The 23,371-nt window shown below is 42.9% G+C and overlaps 1 protein-coding gene and 1 long non-coding RNA gene across 5 annotated transcripts; one reads left to right on the top strand and one right to left on the bottom strand.

The window, feature by feature from the left end:
* Positions 1-40: 40 nt before the first annotated feature.
* On the top strand, positions 41-16,424 carry ATP5F1C (ATP synthase F1 subunit gamma). Of its 4 annotated transcripts, XM_061435745.1 has the most exons (10): positions 109-225; positions 6,856-6,890; positions 7,389-7,520; positions 10,539-10,743; positions 11,325-11,468; positions 11,589-11,653; positions 12,655-12,810; positions 13,206-13,302; positions 15,617-15,653; positions 16,282-16,424. In XM_061435745.1, exons 1-9 carry the CDS (start codon positions 170-172, stop codon positions 15,621-15,623), a joined length of 897 nt encoding a protein of 298 aa, XP_061291729.1. In that variant the 5' UTR covers positions 109-169; the 3' UTR covers positions 15,624-15,653; positions 16,282-16,424. The 4 variants fall into 4 exon arrangements, with proteins under 4 accessions (XP_061291731.1, XP_061291729.1, XP_061291730.1 ...); XM_061435747.1 differs by lacking the exon at positions 15,617-15,653 and having other exon boundaries at positions 41-225; XM_061435746.1 differs by lacking the exon at positions 16,282-16,424 and having other exon boundaries at positions 15,617-15,659.
* LOC133258970 (uncharacterized) lies at positions 7,503-23,355 on the bottom strand. Its single transcript, XR_009740215.1, has 3 exons — positions 23,319-23,355; positions 22,378-22,489; positions 7,503-10,129 (listed from the first exon to the last, which is right to left on the bottom strand). It is a non-coding gene; the product is annotated as an uncharacterized LOC133258970 (long non-coding RNA).
* Positions 23,356-23,371: the final 16 nt, after the last annotated feature.

Genomic DNA, 23,371 nt, shown 5'->3' with positions numbered 1-23,371 from the left:
GAGGCGGGGCCTCGGAAAGCTGGGCGCCGGACGCTCGCGAGGCTTCCTTCAGTCCGGCAGGAAGAAGCGAGGCTCAGGGAGACAGCGGGGTGGGCGGGGCGCGTAACGCAGCTTCCGCGCACGCGCGGTGAGGCCTGTCTGACCGACCTTCAGCAGGGCCGGCGTCACCATGTTCTCTCGGGCGGGCGTCGCTGGCCTCTCGGCGTGGACCGTGCAGCCACAATGGTAATGGCAGGTCGCAGCGAGGATGAGAGGGTTGCGAGGGATGGGAGAGCTCGGGTAGGGGAAGCAAGTGGGGAGGCGACTGGGACTGAACCGGGGTCTCAGGGCTGGCCAGGCCCCGGTCTCGCGGAGGCCGGCTGCAAGAGGCGCTCGGAACAGAAGGGCGCGCGAGGGCAGCGGAGACGGCGAGGTCGCGCCTCGTCTCCTGAGACGGGCCGGGGTGGGGTGAGGGCCGAGCGGAGTGGTCCTCAGGGACTTCGGTAGTGGCCCTTGGGCCCAGTCAATTGCAGAGCGGCCTTGGATCTCCTCAGCGACTAATGAGACGCCTCGGAAGCCTCTGCTGCTCGCCAGGCGACGGGCCTCGGGGAGGCCTTTGGAGGGCCCCAGGGAAGGTCCAACGGAAGGTTAAGGAGTGCTTTTGTCCTTGACGCCGTTTGAAACCCTGCGGTGCAGAGGGCAGTGACTCCCAGCCTGTGTTGAGCACCGCTTCTGCAGCAGGCGCCTTGCTGGGCACTGGTGAATGAAATAAGTGCCCTCGTGGGCTGCAAAAGGGACCTTAAAAATATTAAGGCGAGGAAGGGAAAGATACCTTAACTATCTCGAAACCGTTGTGCGGAAACAGTAGCCCTGCAAGGTCATGACGTCATCATAAGGTCCCGAGGAGGAGGAGATAGACTTGTAAAGCGTCATCTGTTCATTGCTATGCAAGTTTTAGGGATTTTAATAAACATTGGTTTCTCCTCCATCCCCAGAAAAAGGCATATTGGAAGGCCTGGCAGTAGGCAGATAAATGTTGGTTTGTGGTGGTGCTCTGTAATAGGATGAAATGTTTTGAAGCTAGGCAGTCTCGAAGGATTGCAGATAGGCTGCTAAGGGGATTGTTAGCTGTCGACTGGGTGTTTTAGCAATTACTTGGTTTTACAGTATAGGAGAATTCTAAGAAGCCACAGCACTAGATGTGTGTATCCTAATTTATGAGAAGGGGCTCTAATGCATTAATTAAAATAGGTATGTTTTCATTAAGCAGATAACTGATAAAAGATTTTCAGGGTAATGAAGAAACTAAATTTGATGTGAAAAACCTACACACAGATGTTAGTGGGTTTGCCGTGGAAGTCAAATTTTCTTTCCCCTAATGTTGAAGAGAGTATTCATGGGGATGAAGGAGTCAGCTTAGTTGGAGTCTCACTCATAGGTTGCCCTATTTCTTCATCACTCGGCACACATTTGTTGGGTGCTTGCCCAGCACCAAGTTGATACTGGGCAAAGTGCTGAGGTGTGAAGAACAGACAGACATGGTCCTGATGAAGTTTGTAGGACAGTGTGTCTGACATGCAGCAGTGGTCTGCAAATGTCAGCTCTCCTTCCTTCCTTCTTTCCCATCTTGCTGTGCATGAATGTAACCTGTAAATATTTTTAGAACTTTAAGTCAGCCAAGTTGATCTTTTAAAAATGGACAGTTTCTGAAATGAGTACAAAATATTTTACCTCTAACTGTACAAAATCACTTTTTAAAAACCTGTAAGATCATTTGAGGATCCTTTAGTAAAGGATTATTTGAGCATGCTCTCTGTCTTCGATGGAGAAGGCAATGGCAACCCACTCCAGGACCCTTGCCTGGAAAATCCCATGGACGGGGGAGCGTGGTAGGTCCGTGGGGTCGCAAAGAATCGGTTGCAACTGAATGGACTTCACTTCTGTCTAAGATAACAACTGTGGGGGGCAGGGAGCTTAAACTGGAACCCCAGTGAGCAAATACATGTGGAAGTCCTGACCTTCATCAAATTGGTAGGCTGTGAATATTCATCAGACATCAGTGTTCCACCTTGGAGAACAGACGCTGTCCTCTTCCTTTTTTTGGATGGACATATTCCATCATTCTGCGTGCCTGGTGTCTGTTTTGCTCCTGCCACTTCCTAGTCACTGTAATCGCCTTTTGAACTCAGCAATTAAAGCCGTCTTAATGTTTCATACTCCACAGAATTAATCTGAAAAGGAAGTACACCTTTGCCTTTATAGAACCAGGAAGAGGCATGTCCTTGGTTCTGTTTTGGTTAATGTGTAGTTTGTCATTGTTCCAGAGACGTAAGCATACTAATATTAACTGAATGGTAGGTTAAAATTATTTTCATTGTTTAGGGTGTCAGTAAAATAACAACTAAATTTTTGAAAATTAAACCTTTTTTTAAAAGCTCATATAAGAGAATGGAAATAAGAAATTTGGTTGGGGAGGGAGTTTTTGATTTTTCTGTGTCAGAGGGAAAATATTTTTCTATTTCTCAGTGTTCCACCTTCTCTAAGATGGAACTGTTTTATATTAGGAAACCAATGGCCATAAGTGGAAATGTAGATGTTGAAAAGGAAGGGAGAAGGCGTTTCAGAGGAGAGAAGGCAGGCCTTCATCTGAAACTGAGATAGCAGATACTTACTTTTAAATGTAAAAAGCATGAGGCAGCAGTGTGTAGTATGCCAGATGGAGTGGTGCCAAACTGCCCGGGTTGCAATCTTGACTACCCTCAGGTTTGAATCCTGACTGCCTCGCTGTGTGGCCTTGTGCAGCTTACTCAGTGTCTCTATCATTTCCTCATCTGTTAGATGGGGGTAATGTAGTGCCCCATTAATTGGATTGGTGTGAGGATTAAATGAGTGTTTGTAAAGAAGTGAGGGTAGGGGGAGAAATGCTTGTGGGGACCCAGATGTATCCACTGAAAAATGAAAATGAATTTGTACATACATGTTTTATCTATATAAACTAATGTGAGAAGGTAGACTAATGAGGATGGATCGTGGATGGTAGTAAAGTTCTGGAAGTCAATTGGTGGAGAGCCAGGGTTGGACTTCCACCCCGGCATTCAGTATTCAGATTGCAGATACTTCATAATTTTCTTTTCCTCAGGAATTAGTGGATGCTGCTTCTTCCTTAATTTTTATGTTCACATCAGATCAGATCAGATCAGTTGCTCAGTTGTGTCTGACTCTTTGCGACAACATGAATCACAGCACACCAGGCCTCCCTGTCTATCACCAACTCCCAGAGTTCACTGAGACTCACGTACATCGAGTCAGTGATGCCATCCAGCCATCTCATCCTCTGTCGTCCCCTTCTCCTCCTGCCCCCAATCCCTCCCAGCATCAGAATCTTTTCCAGTGAGTCAACTCTTTGCCTGAGGTGTCCAAAGTACTGGAGTTTCAGCTTCAGCATCATTCCTTCCAAAGAAATCCCAGGGCTGATCTTCAGAATGGACTGGTTGGATCTCCTTGTAGTCCAAGGGACTCTCAAGAGTCTTCTCCAACACCACAGTTCAAAAGCATCAGTTCTTCGGCGCTCAGCCTTCTTCACAGTCCAACTCTCACATCCATACATGACTACAGGAAAAACCATAGCCTTGACTAGACGAACCTTTGTCGGCAAAGTAATGTCTCTGCTTTTGAATATGCTGTCTAGGTTGGTCATAACTTTGCTTCCAAGGAGTAAGCGTCTTCTAATTTCATGGCTGCAGTCACCATCTGCAGTGATTTTGGAGCCCAGAAAAAGAAAGTCTGACACTGTTTCCCCATCTATTTCCCATGAAGTGACGGGACCAGATGCCATGATCTTCGTTTTTTGAATGTTGAGCTTTAAGCCAACTTTTTCACTCTCCACTTTCACTTTCATCAAGAGGCTTTTGAGTTCCTCTTCACTTTCTGCCATAAGGGTGGTGTCATCTGCATATCTGAGGTTATTGATATTTCTCCCGGCAATCTTGATTCCAGCTTGTGTTTCTTGCAGTCCAGCGTTTCTCATGATGTACTCTGCATATAAGTTAAATAAACAGGGTGACAATATGCAGCCTTGACGAACTCCTTTTCCTATTTGGAACCAGTCTGTTGTTGCATGTCCAGTTCTAACTGTTGCTTCCTGACCTGCATACAGATTTCTCAAGAGGCAGATCAGGTGGTCTGGTATTCCCATCTCTTTCAGAATTTTCCACAGTTTATTGTGATCCACACAGTCAAAGGCTTTGGCATAGTCAATAAAGCAGAAATAGATGTTTTTCTGGACTCTCTTGCTTTTTCGATGATCCAGCGGATGTTGGCAATTTGATCTCTGGTTCCTCTGCCTTTTCTAAAACCAGCTTGCACATCAGGAAGTTCATGGTTCACATATTGCTGAAGCGTGGCTTGGAGAATTTTGAGCATTACTTTACTAGCATGTGAGATGAGTGCAATTGTGCGGTAGTTTGAGCATTCTTTGGCATTGCCTTGCTTTGGGGTCAGAATGAAAACTGACCTTTTCCAGTCCTGTGGCCACTGCTGAGTTGTCCAAATTTGCTGGCATATTGAGTGCAGCACTTTCACAGCATCATCTTTCAGGATTTGGAATAGCTCCACTGGAATTCTGTCACCTCCACTAGCTTTGTTTGTAGTGATGCTTTCTAAGGCCCACTTGACTTCACATTCCAGGATGTCTGGCTCTAGGTCAGTGATCACACCGTTGTGATTATCTGGGTCGTGAAGCTCTTTTTTGTACAGTTCTTCTGTGTATTCTTGCCACCTCTTCTTAATATCTTCTTCTGTTAGGTCCATACCATTTCTGTCCTTTATCAAGCCCATCTTTGCATGAAATGTTCCTCAGCATTATATGCTCCTTAAAATTCTTCCAAGCTGTCTGCAGTGAATCTCACAGACCCCATCCTGTATGGGCTCCTTCGGTTTTTCTCACACTACCATGTGATCATAGGAGATCATGGCAGTCCACTATCTGTGCAGTTTGCCCTCCATTGTACTGGGTAAGCTTCCGGTTTCTTGGATAATCTCCCGATGATTTCTCAGGACATGAGACAATTTTCTGGGACACACAGCTGATTCAGAACTTCCTTTATCTTCTCATTTGCAAAAACTATATTCAGTAGAGCAACCTCTCCCTAAAGAGAGCTCAGATCAGCTCTTTTTATTTTGTTTTTCTATTTTAATTTTTTTTTTTTTTTTTTTGCATCAACCATCATGTCTGTTGATAGTTACAAATCTGTCTCTAATCTCAAAATACCTCATATTTTCCACAGACCCGGATCACATTTCCACCTGGTCCCATAGTACAATATTGCATTCAAAACTCATTATCACAAGTGAGAATCCCCCCCTACTTAGCTTTTCTGTCTTGGTTAAATGACAACACTGTCCACTCAGGTCATTAAGTTAGAAACCTCTGGGTCCGCTTGGTCACAGATCTAGGCTCCCGTTGCTTTGCCAGCCTCTCGGTCCAGGTTCTTGCCTTCTCTTGTCTGGAAACTGCAAGCAGCTGCCCCTGTGGCCTCTGTGTCATCAAGATTCAGTATCATTCTGTGCTTTTCCTTGCCATCTGAGGTACTTTACTGAACAACTAAAGTTTCATCATTTCCCCGCTACCTATAAAATAATATTTAAACTTACTAACGCAGGCCGTGTCTCCAGCTTCAAAACTGCATACAGTTCCTTGGAATGCCCTAAGGCCCTCCTTTATGTACAATGTATGCTGCTGCTAAGTTGCTTCAGTCGTGTCCGACTCTGTGAGGCAAGATGTATAGATTCCTCAGTTCTTCCTTGGCGCTTTCCAGGCCAACAGGTGCTTGATGGATTTAAGAGCTGAAAGATGATGTATGTTCGATAACATGTTGTCTTCACCAATAAGGGGAAGAACCTCTCATATTTATCTTTAACTGTTACTATTTTTGACTTTTATGTGTTCGCACTTTAAAGACTAGAAAAATATTTAATGTAAAATTTATGTAAATCTTAAGTTTGCATGAATCTTGTTTATGAGATAATAGAATGCTTATTGGGAGAAGGCAATGGCACCCCACTCCAGTACTCTTGCCTGGAAAATCCCATGGATGGAGGAGCCTGGTAGGCTGCAGTCCATGGGGTCGGTAAGAGTCGGACACGACTGAGCAACTTCACTTTCACTTTTCACTTTCATGCATTGGAGAAGGAAATGGCAGCCCACTCCAGTGTTCTTGCCTGGAGAATCCCAGGGACAGGGGAGCCTGGTGGGCTGTCATCTCTGGGGTCACACAGAGTCGGACACGACTGAAGTGACTTAGCAGCAGCAGCAGTATGCTTATTGTGGTCAGAGACCAAGTCCTGAAGCAGAGTATCTGCTCCATAAAAGCTCACTGGATTGAGTTGGAACAGTTAAGAATTGGTTTTTAAATTCTACTTTGACACATGTGGTTATGTTAGAATGTATGATTGACCCTAAAGTGTTACGTTATTTATTGGTGAAATGAGGAAGTCAGGAGCTTGCCTGGGAACTGAACAATCGTTTTTAGAAGTGGCTGACCTTGAGTTTAAGAATGACTGGATAGCCTGACAAGGGGAAGGACTTGTCTGTCATGGAAACAATATAGGCTAAGACATGGAGTCGGAAATAGAGCCTGTGTGAATGCCATGTGACCTCAGTGGAAGCTTTATGTTAGGGCAACTAGAAACAGACCTTTCAAACAGGGCTTGATATCCGTATTAGGGGTTTATATATATCCATATATATTCAGAGTCTTACTATTTGATAGATTGTTTCTTTATGGGCCACTGTTTAAGTCCATATATTAACTTTGGAAGTTTCTGGAGCTTTTTCCCAAAAAACTAAAAAACATTTTTTGCCATCTTTATTTTCAGGATCCAAGTTCGAAATATGGCAACTTTGAAAGATAGTAAGTACCTTATCTCAATTTGCGGATTAAGAAAAACTAAATTTTGCCCAATACAAATACTTCTGAAAGTGTGCTGCGTTAGCGCATTTACGCACTTGGTTAAAATGGACAGTGAATGTGTGTCGTGTGTCTGTGGCATTGGAAAAGCCGCTGTGAGGTAACACATGGTGGCTGTGCTTCTGTTGTCTGTGGAACGATGATGATTAGGAAAACTGTACTCTGTGTGGCGTGTGAGATGTTATGTGGCTTGTTTTTGGTTGAAAGCCACTTTCAATGCCGTTTAATGTTTTACATGCATAATTTACTGTTATATTGCCGTTTTTGCTTGTCCAGATAGCGCAAGGTCTGACTTACTGGTACTCTACTGTTAACTGTAATATGAAGCCTAGTTTGGTCTAACTGCTAGTTATTCTACCTTGCAGTTTAGGAAAATACTCCCATAAATTCACAAATGAAATCATAATTCCTTTATCTTAACACAGCACTTCTGTTTTTCAGTTACCAGGCGACTAAAATCAATCAAAAACATCCAGAAGATTACCAAGTCTATGAAAATGGTAGCAGCAGCGAAATACGCCCGAGCTGAGAGAGAGCTAAAACCGGCCCGAGTGTATGGAGTGGGGTCCTTGGGTAAGAGGGGCGTGCAGTCAGATTACAAAGACCTTTTAAGCTAGAGATCGCGGTCCTGAGCACTTACAGGCACTCGCGGTCATGGCAGCCCTGTGCAGGCGGGCACTGTTGGAGCCCCAGCTTTGCAGAGGAGAAAACCCAAGTCCAGTACAGTCGTGACTTTACCTGCGTGACTTGGCATCCGAGCCTCTGTTCATCACTGTATGTGTTCACCTCCCTTTTAAAGTATTCTGAAAGATTGTTCCTAGATTATTAAATATGCCATCAAAGGAACATGGGGTTTAGTGCATCGGACTCAGATGCTTGATTTTATCCTGTTACAATGTGATGTGATCTTTTAGGACTGCAGGTTGGGATGGGGGTACCCTGCAGTGGAATTTGACTCAACAGTCATGGCTATGACTGAGTAATATGGACAGAGTGTTGAAAGAGCAGCTGTAAAGGAGGAAAAAAGATATATCTGTATTATCTGTATTAATCTGTTAGAAATTAACTTTCTGCAGGAGTTTTCTTGTGTTCATATTTCTTGAGCATGCATTCATACTGCTACCGAAAGTTTTGTATGAGAAAATGATAGCGTTCCATGCTTCAGTTGAAATGACTCATTGCTTTGAAAATGCCATACTGGGACCTCCCTGGCAGTCCGGTGGTTAAGACTTCACCTTCTGTGCAAGGGGTGCACGTTCAGTCCCTGGTCAGGGAGCTTAGATCCCACGTGCCTCATGGCCAAGAAACCAAAACATTGGACAGAAACAATATTGTAACAAAATCAATAAAGACTTTTTTAAAAATAAAAATACTGTATTTAGTTTCACTTAGCAGTATAGGAGAGACTTGTTCCGTTAGGTTTTAGCCATCTTTAACAACACCAGCTGTTTGCTCTTATGAGTCCTGTTCTCTGCTGGGCTTAATGAAGAAATTGACTTGCATATCTGATTAGAATATTTGTGGTATAATATTAAAAAATCTTTTTTTTTTAAATTTTATTTTATTTTTAAACTTTACAATATTGTATTGGTTTTGCCAAATATCAAAATGAATCTGCCACAGGTATACATGTGTTCCCCATCCTGAACCCCCCTTCCTCCTCCCTCCCCATACCATCCCTCTAGGTCGTTCAGTGCACCAGCCCCAAGCATCCAGTATCGTGCATTGAACCGGACTGGCGACTCGTTTCATACATGATATTATACATGTTTCAATGCCATCCTCCCAAATCTTCCCACGCTCTCCCTCTCCCACAGAGTCCATAAGACCGTTCTATACATCAGTGTCTCTTTTGCTGTCTCGTATACAGGGTTATTGTTACCATCCTTCTAAATTCCATATATATGCGTTAGTATACTGTATTGGTGTTTTTCTTTCTGGCTTACTTCACTCTGTATAATAGGCTCCAGTTTCATCCACCTCATTAGAACTGATTCAAATGTATTCTTTTTAATGGCTGAGTAATACTCCATTGTGTATATGTACCACAGCTTTCTTATCCATTCATCTGCTGATGGACATCTAGGTTGCTTCCATGTCCTGGCTATTATAAACAGTGCTGTGATGAACATTGGGGTATATGTGTCTCTTTCCCTTCTGGTTTCCTCAGTGTGTATGCCCAGCAGTGGGATTGCTGGATCATAAGGCAGTTCTATTTCCAGTTTTTTAAGGAATCTCCACACTGTTCTCCATAGTGGCTGTACTAGTTTGCATTCCCACCAACAGTGTAAGAGGGTTCCTTTTTCTCCACACCCTCTCCAGCATTTATTGCTTGTAGACTTTTGGATCGCAGCCATTCTGACTGGCATGAAATGGTACCTCATAGTGGTTTTGATTTGCATTTCTCTGATAATGAGTGATGTTGAGCGTCTTTTCATGTGTTTGTTAGCCATCTGTATGTCTTCTTTGGAGAAATGTCTATTTAGTTCTTTGGCCCATTTTTTGATTGAGTCATTAAAAATTCAAGTCAAGGCTGCCAGTCAACTTCTAAGTCCTTCAAACTGAAAAAATATTAACTGCTGGATATTAAATGGCTAATCTTTAAAATATTTAAGAACTTTAAATAGGAATTTTATTTTTTATGCTGTACAATATAAAAGATGAAACTCAAAAGGAATATTCTCTTCACTTCCCTGAACTTTAGAGTTGAGTATGTACCTTTCTCCACCTTTTATGGAGGATTCTCAGGTATTGAAATTTGAGAGTCCTGCTCTAACTGAAGAAGGGTAATAGGAATTTCGTTGAAGTGGGGGCATGTGGCAGCCATGAGGATGCAGTTTCCAACTAGAGAGACAGCTGCTGAAACCATCCTGTGTTTGCACCTGAGACATGCTTCCCACGAGCCCCTCCTGACAGATGGGGTGCTCAGGCTGCATGTTCTGTGGAGACCTGGGGCTCCCTGGCAGCCTTGCTGAGCTTTGCCTCGACTGCTCTGCAGGCCAGGAAGCTGCCTCCTCACCTTTCTTCCCACTGGTCAGACAGGCATCGCAGTGTGATGGCTCTTCTGACCTCCTTCCTGTGTCTTCTCTCAGGCATTTTCCCAGTAAAATCCATGTGTATTGAACCCTATTTGAATCCCTCTTGGCTTCTGCTTCTTCGAAGATCAGACCAACCAAGTGAGGCTGTAAAAGTAACACCCAAAGTAAAATGGCATCCATTATTTTAATGTCAATAGTTTTCATAAAAGCTCGCTGTGCAGATATATGAACAGTTCAGTAAATACTCCCTGCTTTCTTGGTTGTACTCTGAAGATTTTAATTATTTAAAAATTTGGTAAGTCTAGACAAGTTGTCGCTTCTCTAAGTCTGGCCTCTTTTCAAGCTCTGTGATTGTACTAGTGATTTCTTTTAGTCAGTACTTAGATAACTTTGTGTCTAGAGACCTCTTAACAGAGATTTAGACCTTTATGGTTTTCAACCTCTTTGTAAATGAAATAAGTGCAAAAATACTTGATAAGTAAAGGCATCATTTTGTGAATTAGGGGTTATTGCTGTATTTAGTGTAATTACATCTTTTTTTTTTTTTTTGAAGCTCTGTATGAAAAGGCTGATATTAAGACTCCTGAAGACAAAAAGAAGCACCTCATCATCGGTGTGTCCTCGGACCGAGGGCTCTGTGGTGCTATTCACTCCTCGGTTGCTAAACAGATGAAAAGCGAGGCGGCCAACCTTGCAGCAGCTGGGAAAGAAGTTAAGATTATTGGAGTTGGTGATAAAATCAGGAGTATACTTCACAGGTAATATAAATACATATTGTTTATGTAGAAGGCTGCAGGCATGAGTAAAGGGCATTTTCTTTGATAGTTGATTTAAGCAAGGTGTCTTTTTGGTTGCCATTTTATACACACGGAGAAGCTTTGTTTTGTTTCAAGTTTTGTTCTAGGATATCTTAGAATGTGTAGATTTCCCTTTTTTTTTTTACTTGTCATTTGCTTCTCCTTCTTCCAAACCATAAATGGAGTACAATAGGAGTGTCAGAAGCTAAGGGCTTTTTTTTTTTTTTTTTTTTTTGTAATGAGGACTCTGAGGAGTTGTCATGGCCTGGAAATGCCAGAAATGAATAACAGTTAATTAGAATTGGCAGGAGAGGAGTAAAGGCAGAGAGAGAGATAAGGCGAGAAAAGCTGATTGTGAGTCCTCAGTTCTGGGCAGGCTCTGAAGGATGGGTGATCATAATAACGTAGGGGGTACCTTATAATTCAGTGAACACCGCGTTCTCCACTCAAAATACACTTGATTCATAGAGTATTTTTGCCTTGTTCCCTGCGCAGAAGTATTCCACTCAGCTGTTACAGATGATCTCTTCGTTTTCTCATAGGACTCATTCTGACCAGTTTCTGGTGACATTCAAAGAAGTGGGGAGGAGGCCCCCTACCTTTGGGGATGCGTCAGTCATTGCCCTTGAGCTGTTAAATTCTGGATACGAATTTGATGAAGGGTCTATCATCTTTAACCGATTCAGGCAAGAAAAATGTTGGAATCCAAGCTTTTTTATGTTCAGATTTTTTTCAGTTGAGTAAATGTCTCCTTAATAGTGTGAAATTATAATCTTGGAATTTACATTAGTTTTTGCCATTTCTAGGTCTGTCATCTCCTACAAGACAGAAGAAAAGCCCATCTTTTCCCTTGACACCATTTCAAGTGCTGGTAAGTATATTTTGTATGACAAGTATTTTTCCTATGAAACGAGAGATTTGCAGATTGAGGAAAACAGTATTTGTCAGGGTGGCTTTTTTTTCAGCAGTAACAAAAATGTTGAGTTGTTTCTATCACCATCTATTAGGAGCTTCCATGAAACCATAAAACATTCATTGTATAAATAAATATCCATTGGGGGCCAACATTATATATGAAAGTCATCATTGCTCAGTGAAGCATTCTGGAAATAATACTCAGGAACCAATTTCATTTTCCTCTCCTATATATTATATTTCTTCTATTCTAAGAGGTACACTTTTTAATGTCTCTAAAATTGAGGTGCTTCTACCAGTCAGTAACACATCATTTTTAATTGGCTGTGTTACTTTATTTCTTCATGGTATATAAAATAGGAGTTACATGATCCTCTGCATCTTAAGTCAACGAAATGCAGCCCTGTCTCATTTTACCCTAATGAAGACTTTTTGAATGCGCTGCTAAATTTCTGCTGCCTAATTGCTGAAATGCAGAGCAGCCTCTAACTCTCTGACTCATATTCTCAGAAAAACTTTCCCTCCCTCATTGTCTTGACACTGTCAAATTTCTCCAATAACCACATGGTTGAGTTGGGATTTTTATATCACAGTATACAAGTCTCATTTCTCTTCTTAATTTCTCTATTGAAAAACACGGTCCCAGACTGTGCTGGCTTAGTCCAGGGCACTCTGCTAGATGCTCTCCAGAGGCTTTATACCCCTGAAATGTAGGGCTGTTACTTTAAATGTCAGCCTTTTGAGTTTTATGAAGTTAAGCATTTCAAGTAGAATACCAAGTGCTTTGTTTACACATCATGTTTTACTGAAAATCTGCTATAATCTATAGTATGAAAATAGATGATGAAGCTTTTAGAACTGTGTCTTTTAACCAGTCTCACATTGACTTCTCTGTGATTATAAAGGATTTTTGCACCAGGAAGCTTCTTGATTAAATCAGTCTTTGCATTTCAACAGAGAGCATGAGTATCTACGATGACATTGATGCTGATGTGCTGCGGAACTACCAGGAATACAGCCTGGCCAACATCATCTACTACTCCCTGAAGGAGTCTACCACGAGTGAACAGAGCGCCAGGATGACGGCCATGGACAACGCCAGCAAGAATGCTTGTAAGCGCTCGGCACAAGGGCTTCCCTTTGCTGAGGCTGCATGGAGGCCCTCGCTCATATCAAAGGGTGTTAGCAATTCTGGAAGAGGAGCAGGAGAGCTGGGGTCTGGTCCTGGGCTCTGCCACTGATCCTGTGAGGATAGAAAAGTTATATTCTTCTCCTTAAAGGAAGTAACGTCTTACTTGGTAGGAAGTAAGTGTGCAAGTACTTTAATTCTTGGAAAATACAAAAAAAAATATCTCCATAACATTTTTCAAGAGGCCAGTTCTACTACCTGAAAAGAGACAGAATCTTATTTTTGAATTAAACAACTTACATCTCATGAATGAGTTAGTAAGCAAGGTATTCTTTTCTGGTTTTAGATCTTGTTGTCTAATCTTCTGTTTTGTTTGTAGCTGAAATGATTGACAAATTGACTCTGACATTCAATCGCACCCGCCAAGCTGTCATCACCAAGGAGCTGATAGAAATCATCTCTGGTGCTGCGGCTCTGTAAGTAACTGAGCGTTGCCTTCAGCATTCTTGTCTCGTAGTGCCTGCTCGTTTATCCTTGGCTCATTTATGTCCCCTTCTCCCCTCGCATTTTTTGGTCTGTTACAGCAAAAAAAATGATCCATTGCTTAATCTTGTTTGCTTACTCTTAGAATATAAAGATTTGATGAAAATGAGATCTCTAGAGTATTTTTGATTGTTTCAGCTGAAACATTCAGGCTTAGTTTATGAGTTACTGGTTTTTGGTTTGTTTTTTTTTTAATCTGTAAATTATTGAATGGTGGTAGGGTCAGGAAGTTTTTAAGTAAGTTTTCTGTATCAGTACTGTCCTTCGATAGTTCTTAAAATACCGCTTTCCTCAAGAAAATGTCTTGGTTGTTTAGCTAGATGTTAATGTTTGTAACCAGGGTTGCAGTAATGGGAAATCTATAAAAAATGATTACGTTGAACACCCATTACATGCCTCATATAGTGCTAAAGGGTGGGATCCTTTGTCCCAAGGCGTTTACATCCTAATAGGATAAGAAAATGTAGACAATTGTAGACAATTGTGCCGAAAGATAAAATGTGTGTTAAGTAATCTTTGACTCATTCTCACCTCCTGCTAGTTGGTCACCACGTTCTCTAAATCTTACCGTCTTCTAAATATCCCTTGACTTTCTCCCCTTTATGCCCTCTGAACGCATCTTTGTCATTTCTCTCCCAAATTAGGAAATAGATTTTTTAAGTGGCACATGCTTTTTCCTGAAATGTCATTCTTTTTTTCCCCTGCACCCTTAATCCTCCACCTGACTTCTGTTTGTCCTTCATAACGGAGCTGGGGGACTCCTTTCCCCCAGAAAACCCTCCTTTGTGGTGTGAATGGGGCTATTTCCCGTGTTTCCCTCCATCACAGCACTTACACCATTTTATTAGGAACTGCCCTTAGGTTGTCTGTGTCCCGTGGCTTGAGAGGGGCCATGTCTCATTCACTTTTGTAGCTTCATCACCTGGCATGCACTTCGTTAGTAAATATTTGTGGAGTTAATGAATGGTGAGCCATGAGTGTATTAAGAACTGGAATTTTAGAAGAGACAGAAATAACACTTTGCTGAATATATGAGTACGTGGGTCCAGGTTTAAGACTCGGGGAAAGGTTCATCGCTAAGGTGACATAGAAGTTGGTCCTTTTTGTCTCTGGAGGATGGAAATGGGCAGGATTCCAGAGACACACACAAATTGGTTGAGACCATTCTGTCAGTGTTGGTTGACTCCATCAGCTCTGCTGTCCTAAACAGCCTTCCTTCTCTTATTTTGCTTTCAAGCCTGCATTTGAACCATCTGTCCTCCTGGTCACTCCTGCTCTGTTAGCATCAGCATCCAGGCAGTGATGAGTGGTCCTGCCACTTGCCAGCTTGACAGAGACAGTTAAGATGCTCTCCCTGCAACACAGTTGTTTTCTATGACATGCGAGCTAGGATGGGGTTAAGCAGGTGTATTATTCGTGTCCTCCTTGCTGTACATTCTGCTGCTTCTCTGGTGGCGAGTGTGCCGAGGCCTGGGGGAAAGAACTGTACTCTGAAGGTCTGGGAGCTGTGAGATCCAGAGAGCCAGGGGAAAGAGGAATGGATGCTCAGAATAAATGGAGGCTACAGCCTCTGCAGAGTGGAGGACCCAGCTCTTGATTAGGAATATGGGGACCTGACTGAAAGTAGCAAATGCAGAGAAATGAGAAGGAGATTGGGACATGAAGAATGAGACTTTTAATAACAGTTCAAATAACTGGAAATTGACTATTCAGTTTTCAGTTTCTAGAAAGGCAGGCTAAATCCTTTATTAAAGGTTAGCTATGCAAACCTCAATAATCCTTATGATGGATTATTTATATGAAATGAACTTGCATGCTCTGTAACCTATCAGCTCTTCTGCTTAAAGGCTAGTATTTAATACAAACACATTTCGCTATTTGGTAATAAAAGGCATGAGTAAACCATACTTGAGGTGCCAAATGTTAGTTGCTAGCTTAAATTAAAAAAAAAAAAAAATTATATACTACTTATAACAAAGTTGTGGTTTAAAGTATGCTTTCATAGCCCTGCCTACTTGCATGAACATGGTTTTATTACTTTAACCAGATTCAGGTCTGTAATGTTTCCTAACAATTAGTGACTCTGTTTCAAGGAACTCTTTTGGTAAGTATTTATGTGATATACTCAAGGTAGTGAATGAGGAAATGGGCTTTTCTAGTTGGAAATTGTACATGATTAACCAGCATGGATTGCTTCCTGACCTGCTTGTTTTCTGTTTGTGTTTTCCTTCTAATATAATAACCCAGGGACTAATGAAAATCAAGTTTCATCCTCAGACAAGAGGTAAAGTGGTAATATTTCACACCTTCCCCCCATCCCATCAGAAAACAAACCCAGTCAGAGAGAATTCAAACTAATTCAGCAACAGGGAAACTGATTTCTTGGGAGATGAGACTGGCCGGCCATTAGGGCAGCAGTCAGATTGTGGGAGCACAGGGTTGATGCTAGGGGTCTTTTTTTTTCCTTCTTAAATATATTAAACTACAAGGATAAAGAATCAGCATTCCTTTGCAGTACTAAAAACAGGCTGGTGAAGAACAGTGGTTCTCAGACTTCCTGGTCTCAGAACCCCTTGAAGTCTGACTTCGCAAAAGATAGCTCAGTCCTCTCCACTTCTCTATTCATTCTGTTCTGACATTGCAGGTCATGTAGGTTCTGGAAAACTCCACCATGTACTCTTGAGAATGAGAATAAAACAGGCAAGCAGCATTGTTATAGAAATTAGTTTTGCCCTCACAGACCCCATGAAAAAGTCCCTAGACCAAAACTTGAGAACCATTAGTGTATAGAGTAACAGCTTATTATGTAGAGTCAGTTCAAGTCCCACTTTAGATACATATTATCTCTTGATATATTTAATTTCCAAGAAAAAAAAATTGTTTTTTATTTGTTGTATACTTTTATTTTTCAGGTAAAGAAGAATTCAGCAAGCTGATTTTGTTTTTAGCTTACTGCTGTCCTTGTCAGAAGAATTTATTGGTCCATTGTTCAGATTACTAAAGACAGCAAGATATTTGTAAATTATCTTACAATAAATGACTCAACATAAAATCACTGCTTTTTTTGTTTTACTATTATTATATAAGAACAACCATTTTCAAACTGAGATCTTACAACACTTCAAAATATTAACATGCTTGTATTAAAATTTCTTAGTAAGAAGCTAATTGAAGAGGCTCTTGCGATTTTTTGGTTTCTTAACAGCCATGGAAAGCCTGGCTTCTGAGGGGTCACAGAGTGGAAGGAAGAGGTGCCAGCCACAACCCCAACCCAGGCCTCCCTGCCTGTCACCCTCAGAAGACCACCAGCGCAAGGCAACAGTGCCATGTCCGAGCCATTCACTACTGTATAGAGGGTGGAGAATTCCAGGGACATACTGACTCTAAATAAATGTTTAAATCTTTTCCAAGGACTGAGAACCATTTCAGTAGGATATTCACTTCACATTCACATTTAGATAGCCATTAACTTTGGGCACCTGAGCTATTCTACAGAACGAGCTGGCCCTGCCAAAATGTTGGGATTTTTTTTTTCCTATTTAAGAGGATTTAGGGCTATAGTCCATGGGGTTGCAAAGAGTCAGACATGACTGAGTGACTAACATTTAACTTTTTTAGGGGTTTTTTTTATTGCAAAAGTAATACAGGAATTACAAAAGACTACATAACTATAAAAAATATATATAAAGCCTATCATCAACACTTTATATTACTCTTTTAAAACCATTAAGAAGGTTGCCAGAGGAAGGTAAACTGAACAGAATCTCAGTGTCATTTTCTGGCTTCCCTGAAATGATTTAAGAGCCATTTTGATTTCTGAGTTTTTGTGACATTTGTTTTCCTCTGAAAACTTAGGTCTCTACCTGCGTTGCTCTGAAATGTTGCCACGATGATTGTTAATAAGCATCTTTGGGCAAGTCTCTGCACATGTGGATGAATACTTCTGTGTACTTAATTGATCAGTGACTCAGACTGTGTATTGGGTTGGCCAAAAAAGTTCATTTGGGTTTTTCCATAAGCTCTTAACATGGAGCATAAACTTTGGGGCAAATTGGGTTAGAATCCTAGTTCAGCCCTTACCAGCTGTGTGACCTTGGGTGAGTTAATCTTTCAGTTTTATCATCTATAAAATGATTAAAATAGGACTTACTTTATAGGGTTGTTATGAGGACTACATGAATCAGTATTTGCAAAATACTTAGAATCTGACGTGGGATGAGTGCTGTAGCTGTTTAAATGTTACCCAATACACTTAAGTTATCATCATGTTTACTGATCTTCTATGTGTTGCTGCTGCTGCATCGCTTCAGTTGTGTCCGACTCTGTGTGACCCCATAGACGGCAGCCAACCAGGCATCCCGTCCCTGGGATTCTCCAGGCAAGAACACAAAGTGAGTTGCCATTTCCTTCTCCAATGCGTGAAAAGTGAAAGTGAAGTCGCTCAGTTGTGTCCAACTCTAGTGACCCCATGGACTGCAGCCTACCAGGCTCCTCCGTCCATGGGATTTTCTAGGCAAAAGTACTGGAGTGGGGTGCCATTGCCTTCTCCGCTTCTGTGTGTTAGCACTCTTAAATTCTGAAGATACGATAATTATGCTCCTCTATAGGAGCTTACAGTCTGGTGCAAAGACATAATAAAAATGTAAGCCTTTTGGGTATAGTGCAAGTGTTTGTCACTCAGTCATGTCCAACTCTCTGCAACCCCATGGACTATAGCCTGCCAGGTTCCTCTGTCCATGGAATTCTCCAGGCAAGAATACTGGAGTGGGTTGCCATTCCCTTTTCCGGGGGATCTTCCCAACCTAGGAATTGAACCCAGGTCTCCTTCATTGCAGGCAGATTCTTTACCATCTGAGGCACCAGGTAAAAAAATCCCCCAATGAGGAGGACTTGTCTGGCAATCCAGAGGTTAAGACCTACATGGTTTCACTGCAGGGGACCAGGGTTCCATACCTGGTTGGAGAAATAAGATCCCATATGTCCCATGGCAAAAAAAAAAAAAATACATATATACATATATATATAATTTTAAAAAGTCTTGACAATCGGAATTTATTAAAATTATCGAAATACTGAGGGAAGACATTTGCAATACAAATAAAATTTGAATATAGTTGTATTTTTTTAAACATCCACAAATCAGACAAAACCCACTTTTAAAAAAATGAGTTGAAAAAGCTCAGTTTACAGTAACTTAGATGAATGTCCAGGGAATTATGGTGGGAATTCTGAAAGGTTATACACTCTCTGATTCCATGTATGTAGCATTTTTTTATACGACAAAACTTTAGAAGTGGAGAATAGACTAGTGGTTGTCAGAGATTAGAGACAGCGGAGCAACAGGAAGGCTGGGATGGGTATCAAAGGGCAGTGAGGAAGATCCTTGTGTTAGACAAAAGACTGGACATCCTATTAAGATAACTGTCCTGGACTTTGCAAAAAAGTAAACGTCATGAAAGACCAAACAAAAAACCAACAAGCAAAAGACAAACAACTGGTGGGATTGGCCTTACCAAGAAAGGAAAATGAATTTGCTGGTGGGCCAGTGGTTAGGACTCCAGTGGCTTTCACTGCCTTGGAACTGGGTTTGATCCCTGCTTGGGACTGACTAACCTGTAAGGCGCTTGGCACGACCAAAAAAAAAAAAACTAAGTGCAATGAATGAGTCTTGAATAGGTCAGAGATTTAAAAAAAAAAAAAAGCTATAAAAGACATTTGGGAACAATGGTAAAATTTAAGAATGCTACTTCACATTGGGTCAGGTGACTGTATCAATCTTGTGTTTGCTGTATGTGATAGTTTGGATGGTGGGGTAATGGAAGTTGAGATACACTTCAAGGATCCCCCCTTCAGCTGGACTGAAGGAAGTATTCTCTTAGCTTCCGAGGATTCTGGCAGCACACAACCCTCAGCTGACAAAGTTCATTGGAACTGCCTCAGCTGGAGACCACCTTGCCCACGGTCATGGCTCCACTCCTGGGCAGCCCACACCCATGGCCTGATCACCGTGGGGGTAAAGCCGTGCCCCCTTGCCTGAGCTCAGGACAGTTCTAAAGCTCTCTGTGGGGGTTGCTGAGGTCTTTCCTGAGGATGGGCTGCAGCTCAGCATCTCCCTCCCCAGCTGGACTCCTTCCCTTCATCCAGGGAGTGATCTCAAGAGCACCTCTTCGCTAGTCTCCATCTCAGACCCTGCTTCTGAGATCTGTCTCAGAACACACCTTGGAGGCGGGTCTGACTTGGGACCCTGCTCACGGGAAGGGTTTGAGGGAGCGGATGTTAGGACAGGACTTGGGAGCTGGCTCAGCCCCTCGGCCACCACAAAGACTGCTTTGGGAGTGGTAGATGGAACACACAGCCCCAGGCACAAGGTGGATCCCGAACGTGTGGGTTCGTACAACCCCCACGCTGGTTCCCTGGCTTCTGGGTAAGAACTATGGCAGTGGGAAGGCAGAGAACAAATTTTTCAGACTGGTTAAACTGACTTAACGGCTTCCCTGATAGCTCAGTTGGTAAAGAATCTGCCTGCAATGCAGGAGACTTCAGTTTGATTCCTGGGTTGAGAAAATATGCTGGAGAAGGGGTAGGCTACTCACTCCAGTATTCTCGGGCTTCCCTTGTGGTTCAGCTGGTAAAAGAATCAAGCTGGAATGTGGGAGACCTGGGTTTGATCCCTGGGTTGGGAAGATCCCCTGGAGAAGGGAAAGGCTACGCACTCCAGTATTCTGGCCTGGAGAATTCCATGGACTATACAGTCCATGGGGTTGCTAAGAGTCGGACATGACTGAACTTTCACTTCCACTGGGGGTCGGGGGAGGCAGAAGTCAGTGGTACACTTAAAGACTTAAAGAAGTTGGTGTATGTGCACACTCAGTTGCTCAGTTGTGTCCAACTCTGCCATTGCTCGGACAGTAGCCTGCCAGGCTCCTCTTTCCATGGCATTTCCTAGGCAAGAATACAGAAGTGGGTTGCCATTTCCTTCTCCAGGAAGGAAATTCAATCCCAACCCAGGGATTGAATCTGTGTCTCCTTTATCGGCAGGTGGGTTCTTTATCACTGAGCCACCCGGGAAGCTCAGGGGTTGGGGCAAAATAGGGGAAAGGGATTCAGGGGGACAAACTGCCAGTATGAAATAAAACACAAAGATGTAATACAAAGCACAGAGAATGCAGCCAATATTTTACAATAACTGATGCCCAGTGTGATGGTGTTATAAGGTGGGGACTTTGGGAAGGTCAGGACAGGGTAGCCCTCATTAATGAGATTAATGCTGTAATAAAAGAGATTCAACAGAGCTCCCCGGCTCCTCCCACCTTGTGAGGACACAACCTGAAAATTCTGTGCCCCAGGAGAGGGCCCTCCCTCACCAGACAATACTGATCTCAGATTTCCAGCCTCCAGAACTGTGAGAAATAAATGTTGATAAATAACCCAGTCTGAGTTACAGCAGCCAGAAGGGACTAATACAGTATAGGCTATCTTAATGCACTGCCCACTCCCCTGAAGGACTGAAGGCTTCCGTGTTCCCTGGAATTGTCTCATATCATATGCTCTCCTCAGGTAATGATTTGCTAAAATGGGAATATAAAGGTCCAGCCCCTTTGTTCCAACTCAGGACAGAGGTGAAGGGTCAATCCCGAGTTAGAGCTCCCTATGGGATTGCTGGAGGTCCCTCTGAAAAGTGCATTGGAAACCCCTTTCCTTGTATAGGTGTAGACCCTAGGAGCACTCGATAAACCTGCAGGTCAATCTCCACCTCAGAACTGGAGAACTGAATCCATGACACACGGTTACGGAGGGGAATGTCCTTCTCTGGGGAGATACATGCTGGAGTATTTCTGGGTTAAATGTCAAGATGTTTGCAATTGATTTTCAAACTATTCTGAAAAAAAAAAAGTTCTATATGGATGGATGTATATAGTAAATGTGGCAAAATATTTACAATTGGTGAATCTAGGTGATGTGTGTACCTGTGTTTGTACTTCTGTTTCAATGTTTCTGTAGGTTTGAAAACACACAGAGAGGCGATATAAGAGATGTAAAAGGAATTTCCAGAAGTATTAACAGAACAGAAGAGAGTAGGGTGTCATGAGATCTAAGAGTTTCAAAATGAAGATGAGTGTTCAACATTATCAAATGGCTACAAAATGGTCAAGCAAGGATAGGACTGAAGTGTCCCAGAGATTTAGCACCCAGAAGGTCCTTGATAATCTTGGGGATAGAACTGTCAGTGGAGAAAAACAAAGGCAGCCTGCCGCCTACTAAATTGTTCATCGTCTGCAGCTTGTCATTCAGCTGCAGTATCATATTTTCCATTCTGTTGGTTTACTGGGACTTAAAAAAAATTGAATATTATGTTCAAAGTTCTGGAATGGTCCCTATAAGAAGGTAGAGTCATGGAGCAACTTACAATTTATTGGAGAGGCACATTAAGTCAAATACTAAATGCACTGTGATGGGTACAAGAACGAGGGACACAGCATAGAGGAGGGGAGGGGAGGAAGGAACACTCCAGAAGCTTTTAGAAGAAAACAGCAAAAACGGGTCAAGACCGAGTAGATGAGTCAATACAGCCTGGCTTCCTATAGGCTGAACCTAACTTAAATGTAGGATTAGTTTGGCTTGCAAATGTATTCCCAGGATTTCCCTGGTGGCATGTACAGTGAATAAGAATTTGCCTGCCAATGCAGGGGACAGGGGTTTGATCCCTGGTTCAGGAAGATTCCAGATGCCAAAAAGCAACTGAGCCCATGAGGACAACTACTGAGCCCACTCTCTGGAGCCCTAGAGTCACAACTACTGAAGCCAGTGCACCTAGAGCCTGTGTCTGCAACAAGAGAAGCCACCTCAACGAGAAGCCCACACACCACAATCAAGACCCAGCTCAGCCAAATAAATAAATAGAATAACACAATTTTTTAAATGTATTCTCAACAGTTAAAAATATTGATCGAGCTACTGATCACAAAACCCCAATTTCCTGCAGCTCCTTAAGATCTGGTAGCCCTTACCTGGAGCAGGGAATCTAGGGCAGGCAACAGTTCTTCATACACCCAGCTGGATTTTAGGACTTTCACCTCTGTAGGCAACTGAGTCCTCTCTTCTTTTGACAGATCCTAGACGCTGGTGAGAAGACAATGGCACCCCACTCCAGTACTCTTGCCTGGAAAATCCCATGGACCGAGGAGCCTGGTAGGCTGCAGTCCATGGGGTCGCTAAGAGTCGGACACGACTGAGCGACTTCACTTTCACTTTTCACTTTCATGCATTGGAGAAGGAAATGGCAACTCACTCCAGTGTTCTTGCCTGGAGAATCCCAGGGACCGGGGAAGCTGGTGGGCTGCCGTCTATGGGGTCGCACAGAGTCGGACACGACTGAAGCGACTTAGCAGCTGCAGCAGACGCTGGTGAAGGGAACACTGGCAAACTCTCGCCCAGCAGCATGCCACCCGTTTTTGTAAATAACATTTTATTGGAACCAGGGCTGCGATTTGAAAGAGGTGACCCGAGACAGGAAAGGGGCAGGGTAGTAGCTCGGATTTTTAAATAACTGTGATAAAATACTAGTAATTTTCATTACGCTTTTTGCTGTCCCCTTAAATTGAATCCGGTGGTCAGCGCCACACAGGCCACACCTTACATCCCGCCCTATTGTGAAGAGTTGCCAATGACACGATTAACAGCTTGGACCTGATTTAATCTATACACTGGTAAACAGATCTTTTTTTTTTTTTTTTTTTAGCAGAGGCTTGATTAGATCCGCGACTGGAAGTTTCCACGCCCCTAAAGCCCACCCTTGCACTCACAGCCTCTCGGGTTCTCACTTCTCTCTAACACCCACATCCTGGCTCCTTCTTCGGGCCCTGAACCACTGACGGTGCCCTCCCCGGTCCCCTCCGATCGAGTACCCCAGGAGGCCCCAGGCACCTGCCTCCTCTGGCGCATCCCTCACCTGCGCCCCGCGCCGCCGTTTCCTGCATCCTTCCAGGCCCGAGAGTCAACACC

Source organism: Bos javanicus, chromosome 13, assembly GCF_032452875.1.
Source record: "Bos javanicus breed banteng chromosome 13, ARS-OSU_banteng_1.0, whole genome shotgun sequence".
Lineage (NCBI taxonomy): Eukaryota > Metazoa > Chordata > Mammalia > Artiodactyla > Bovidae > Bos > Bos javanicus.
The sequence above is the reverse complement of the archived record's forward strand: the minus strand, read 5'-3'. Positions and strand labels throughout refer to the sequence as shown.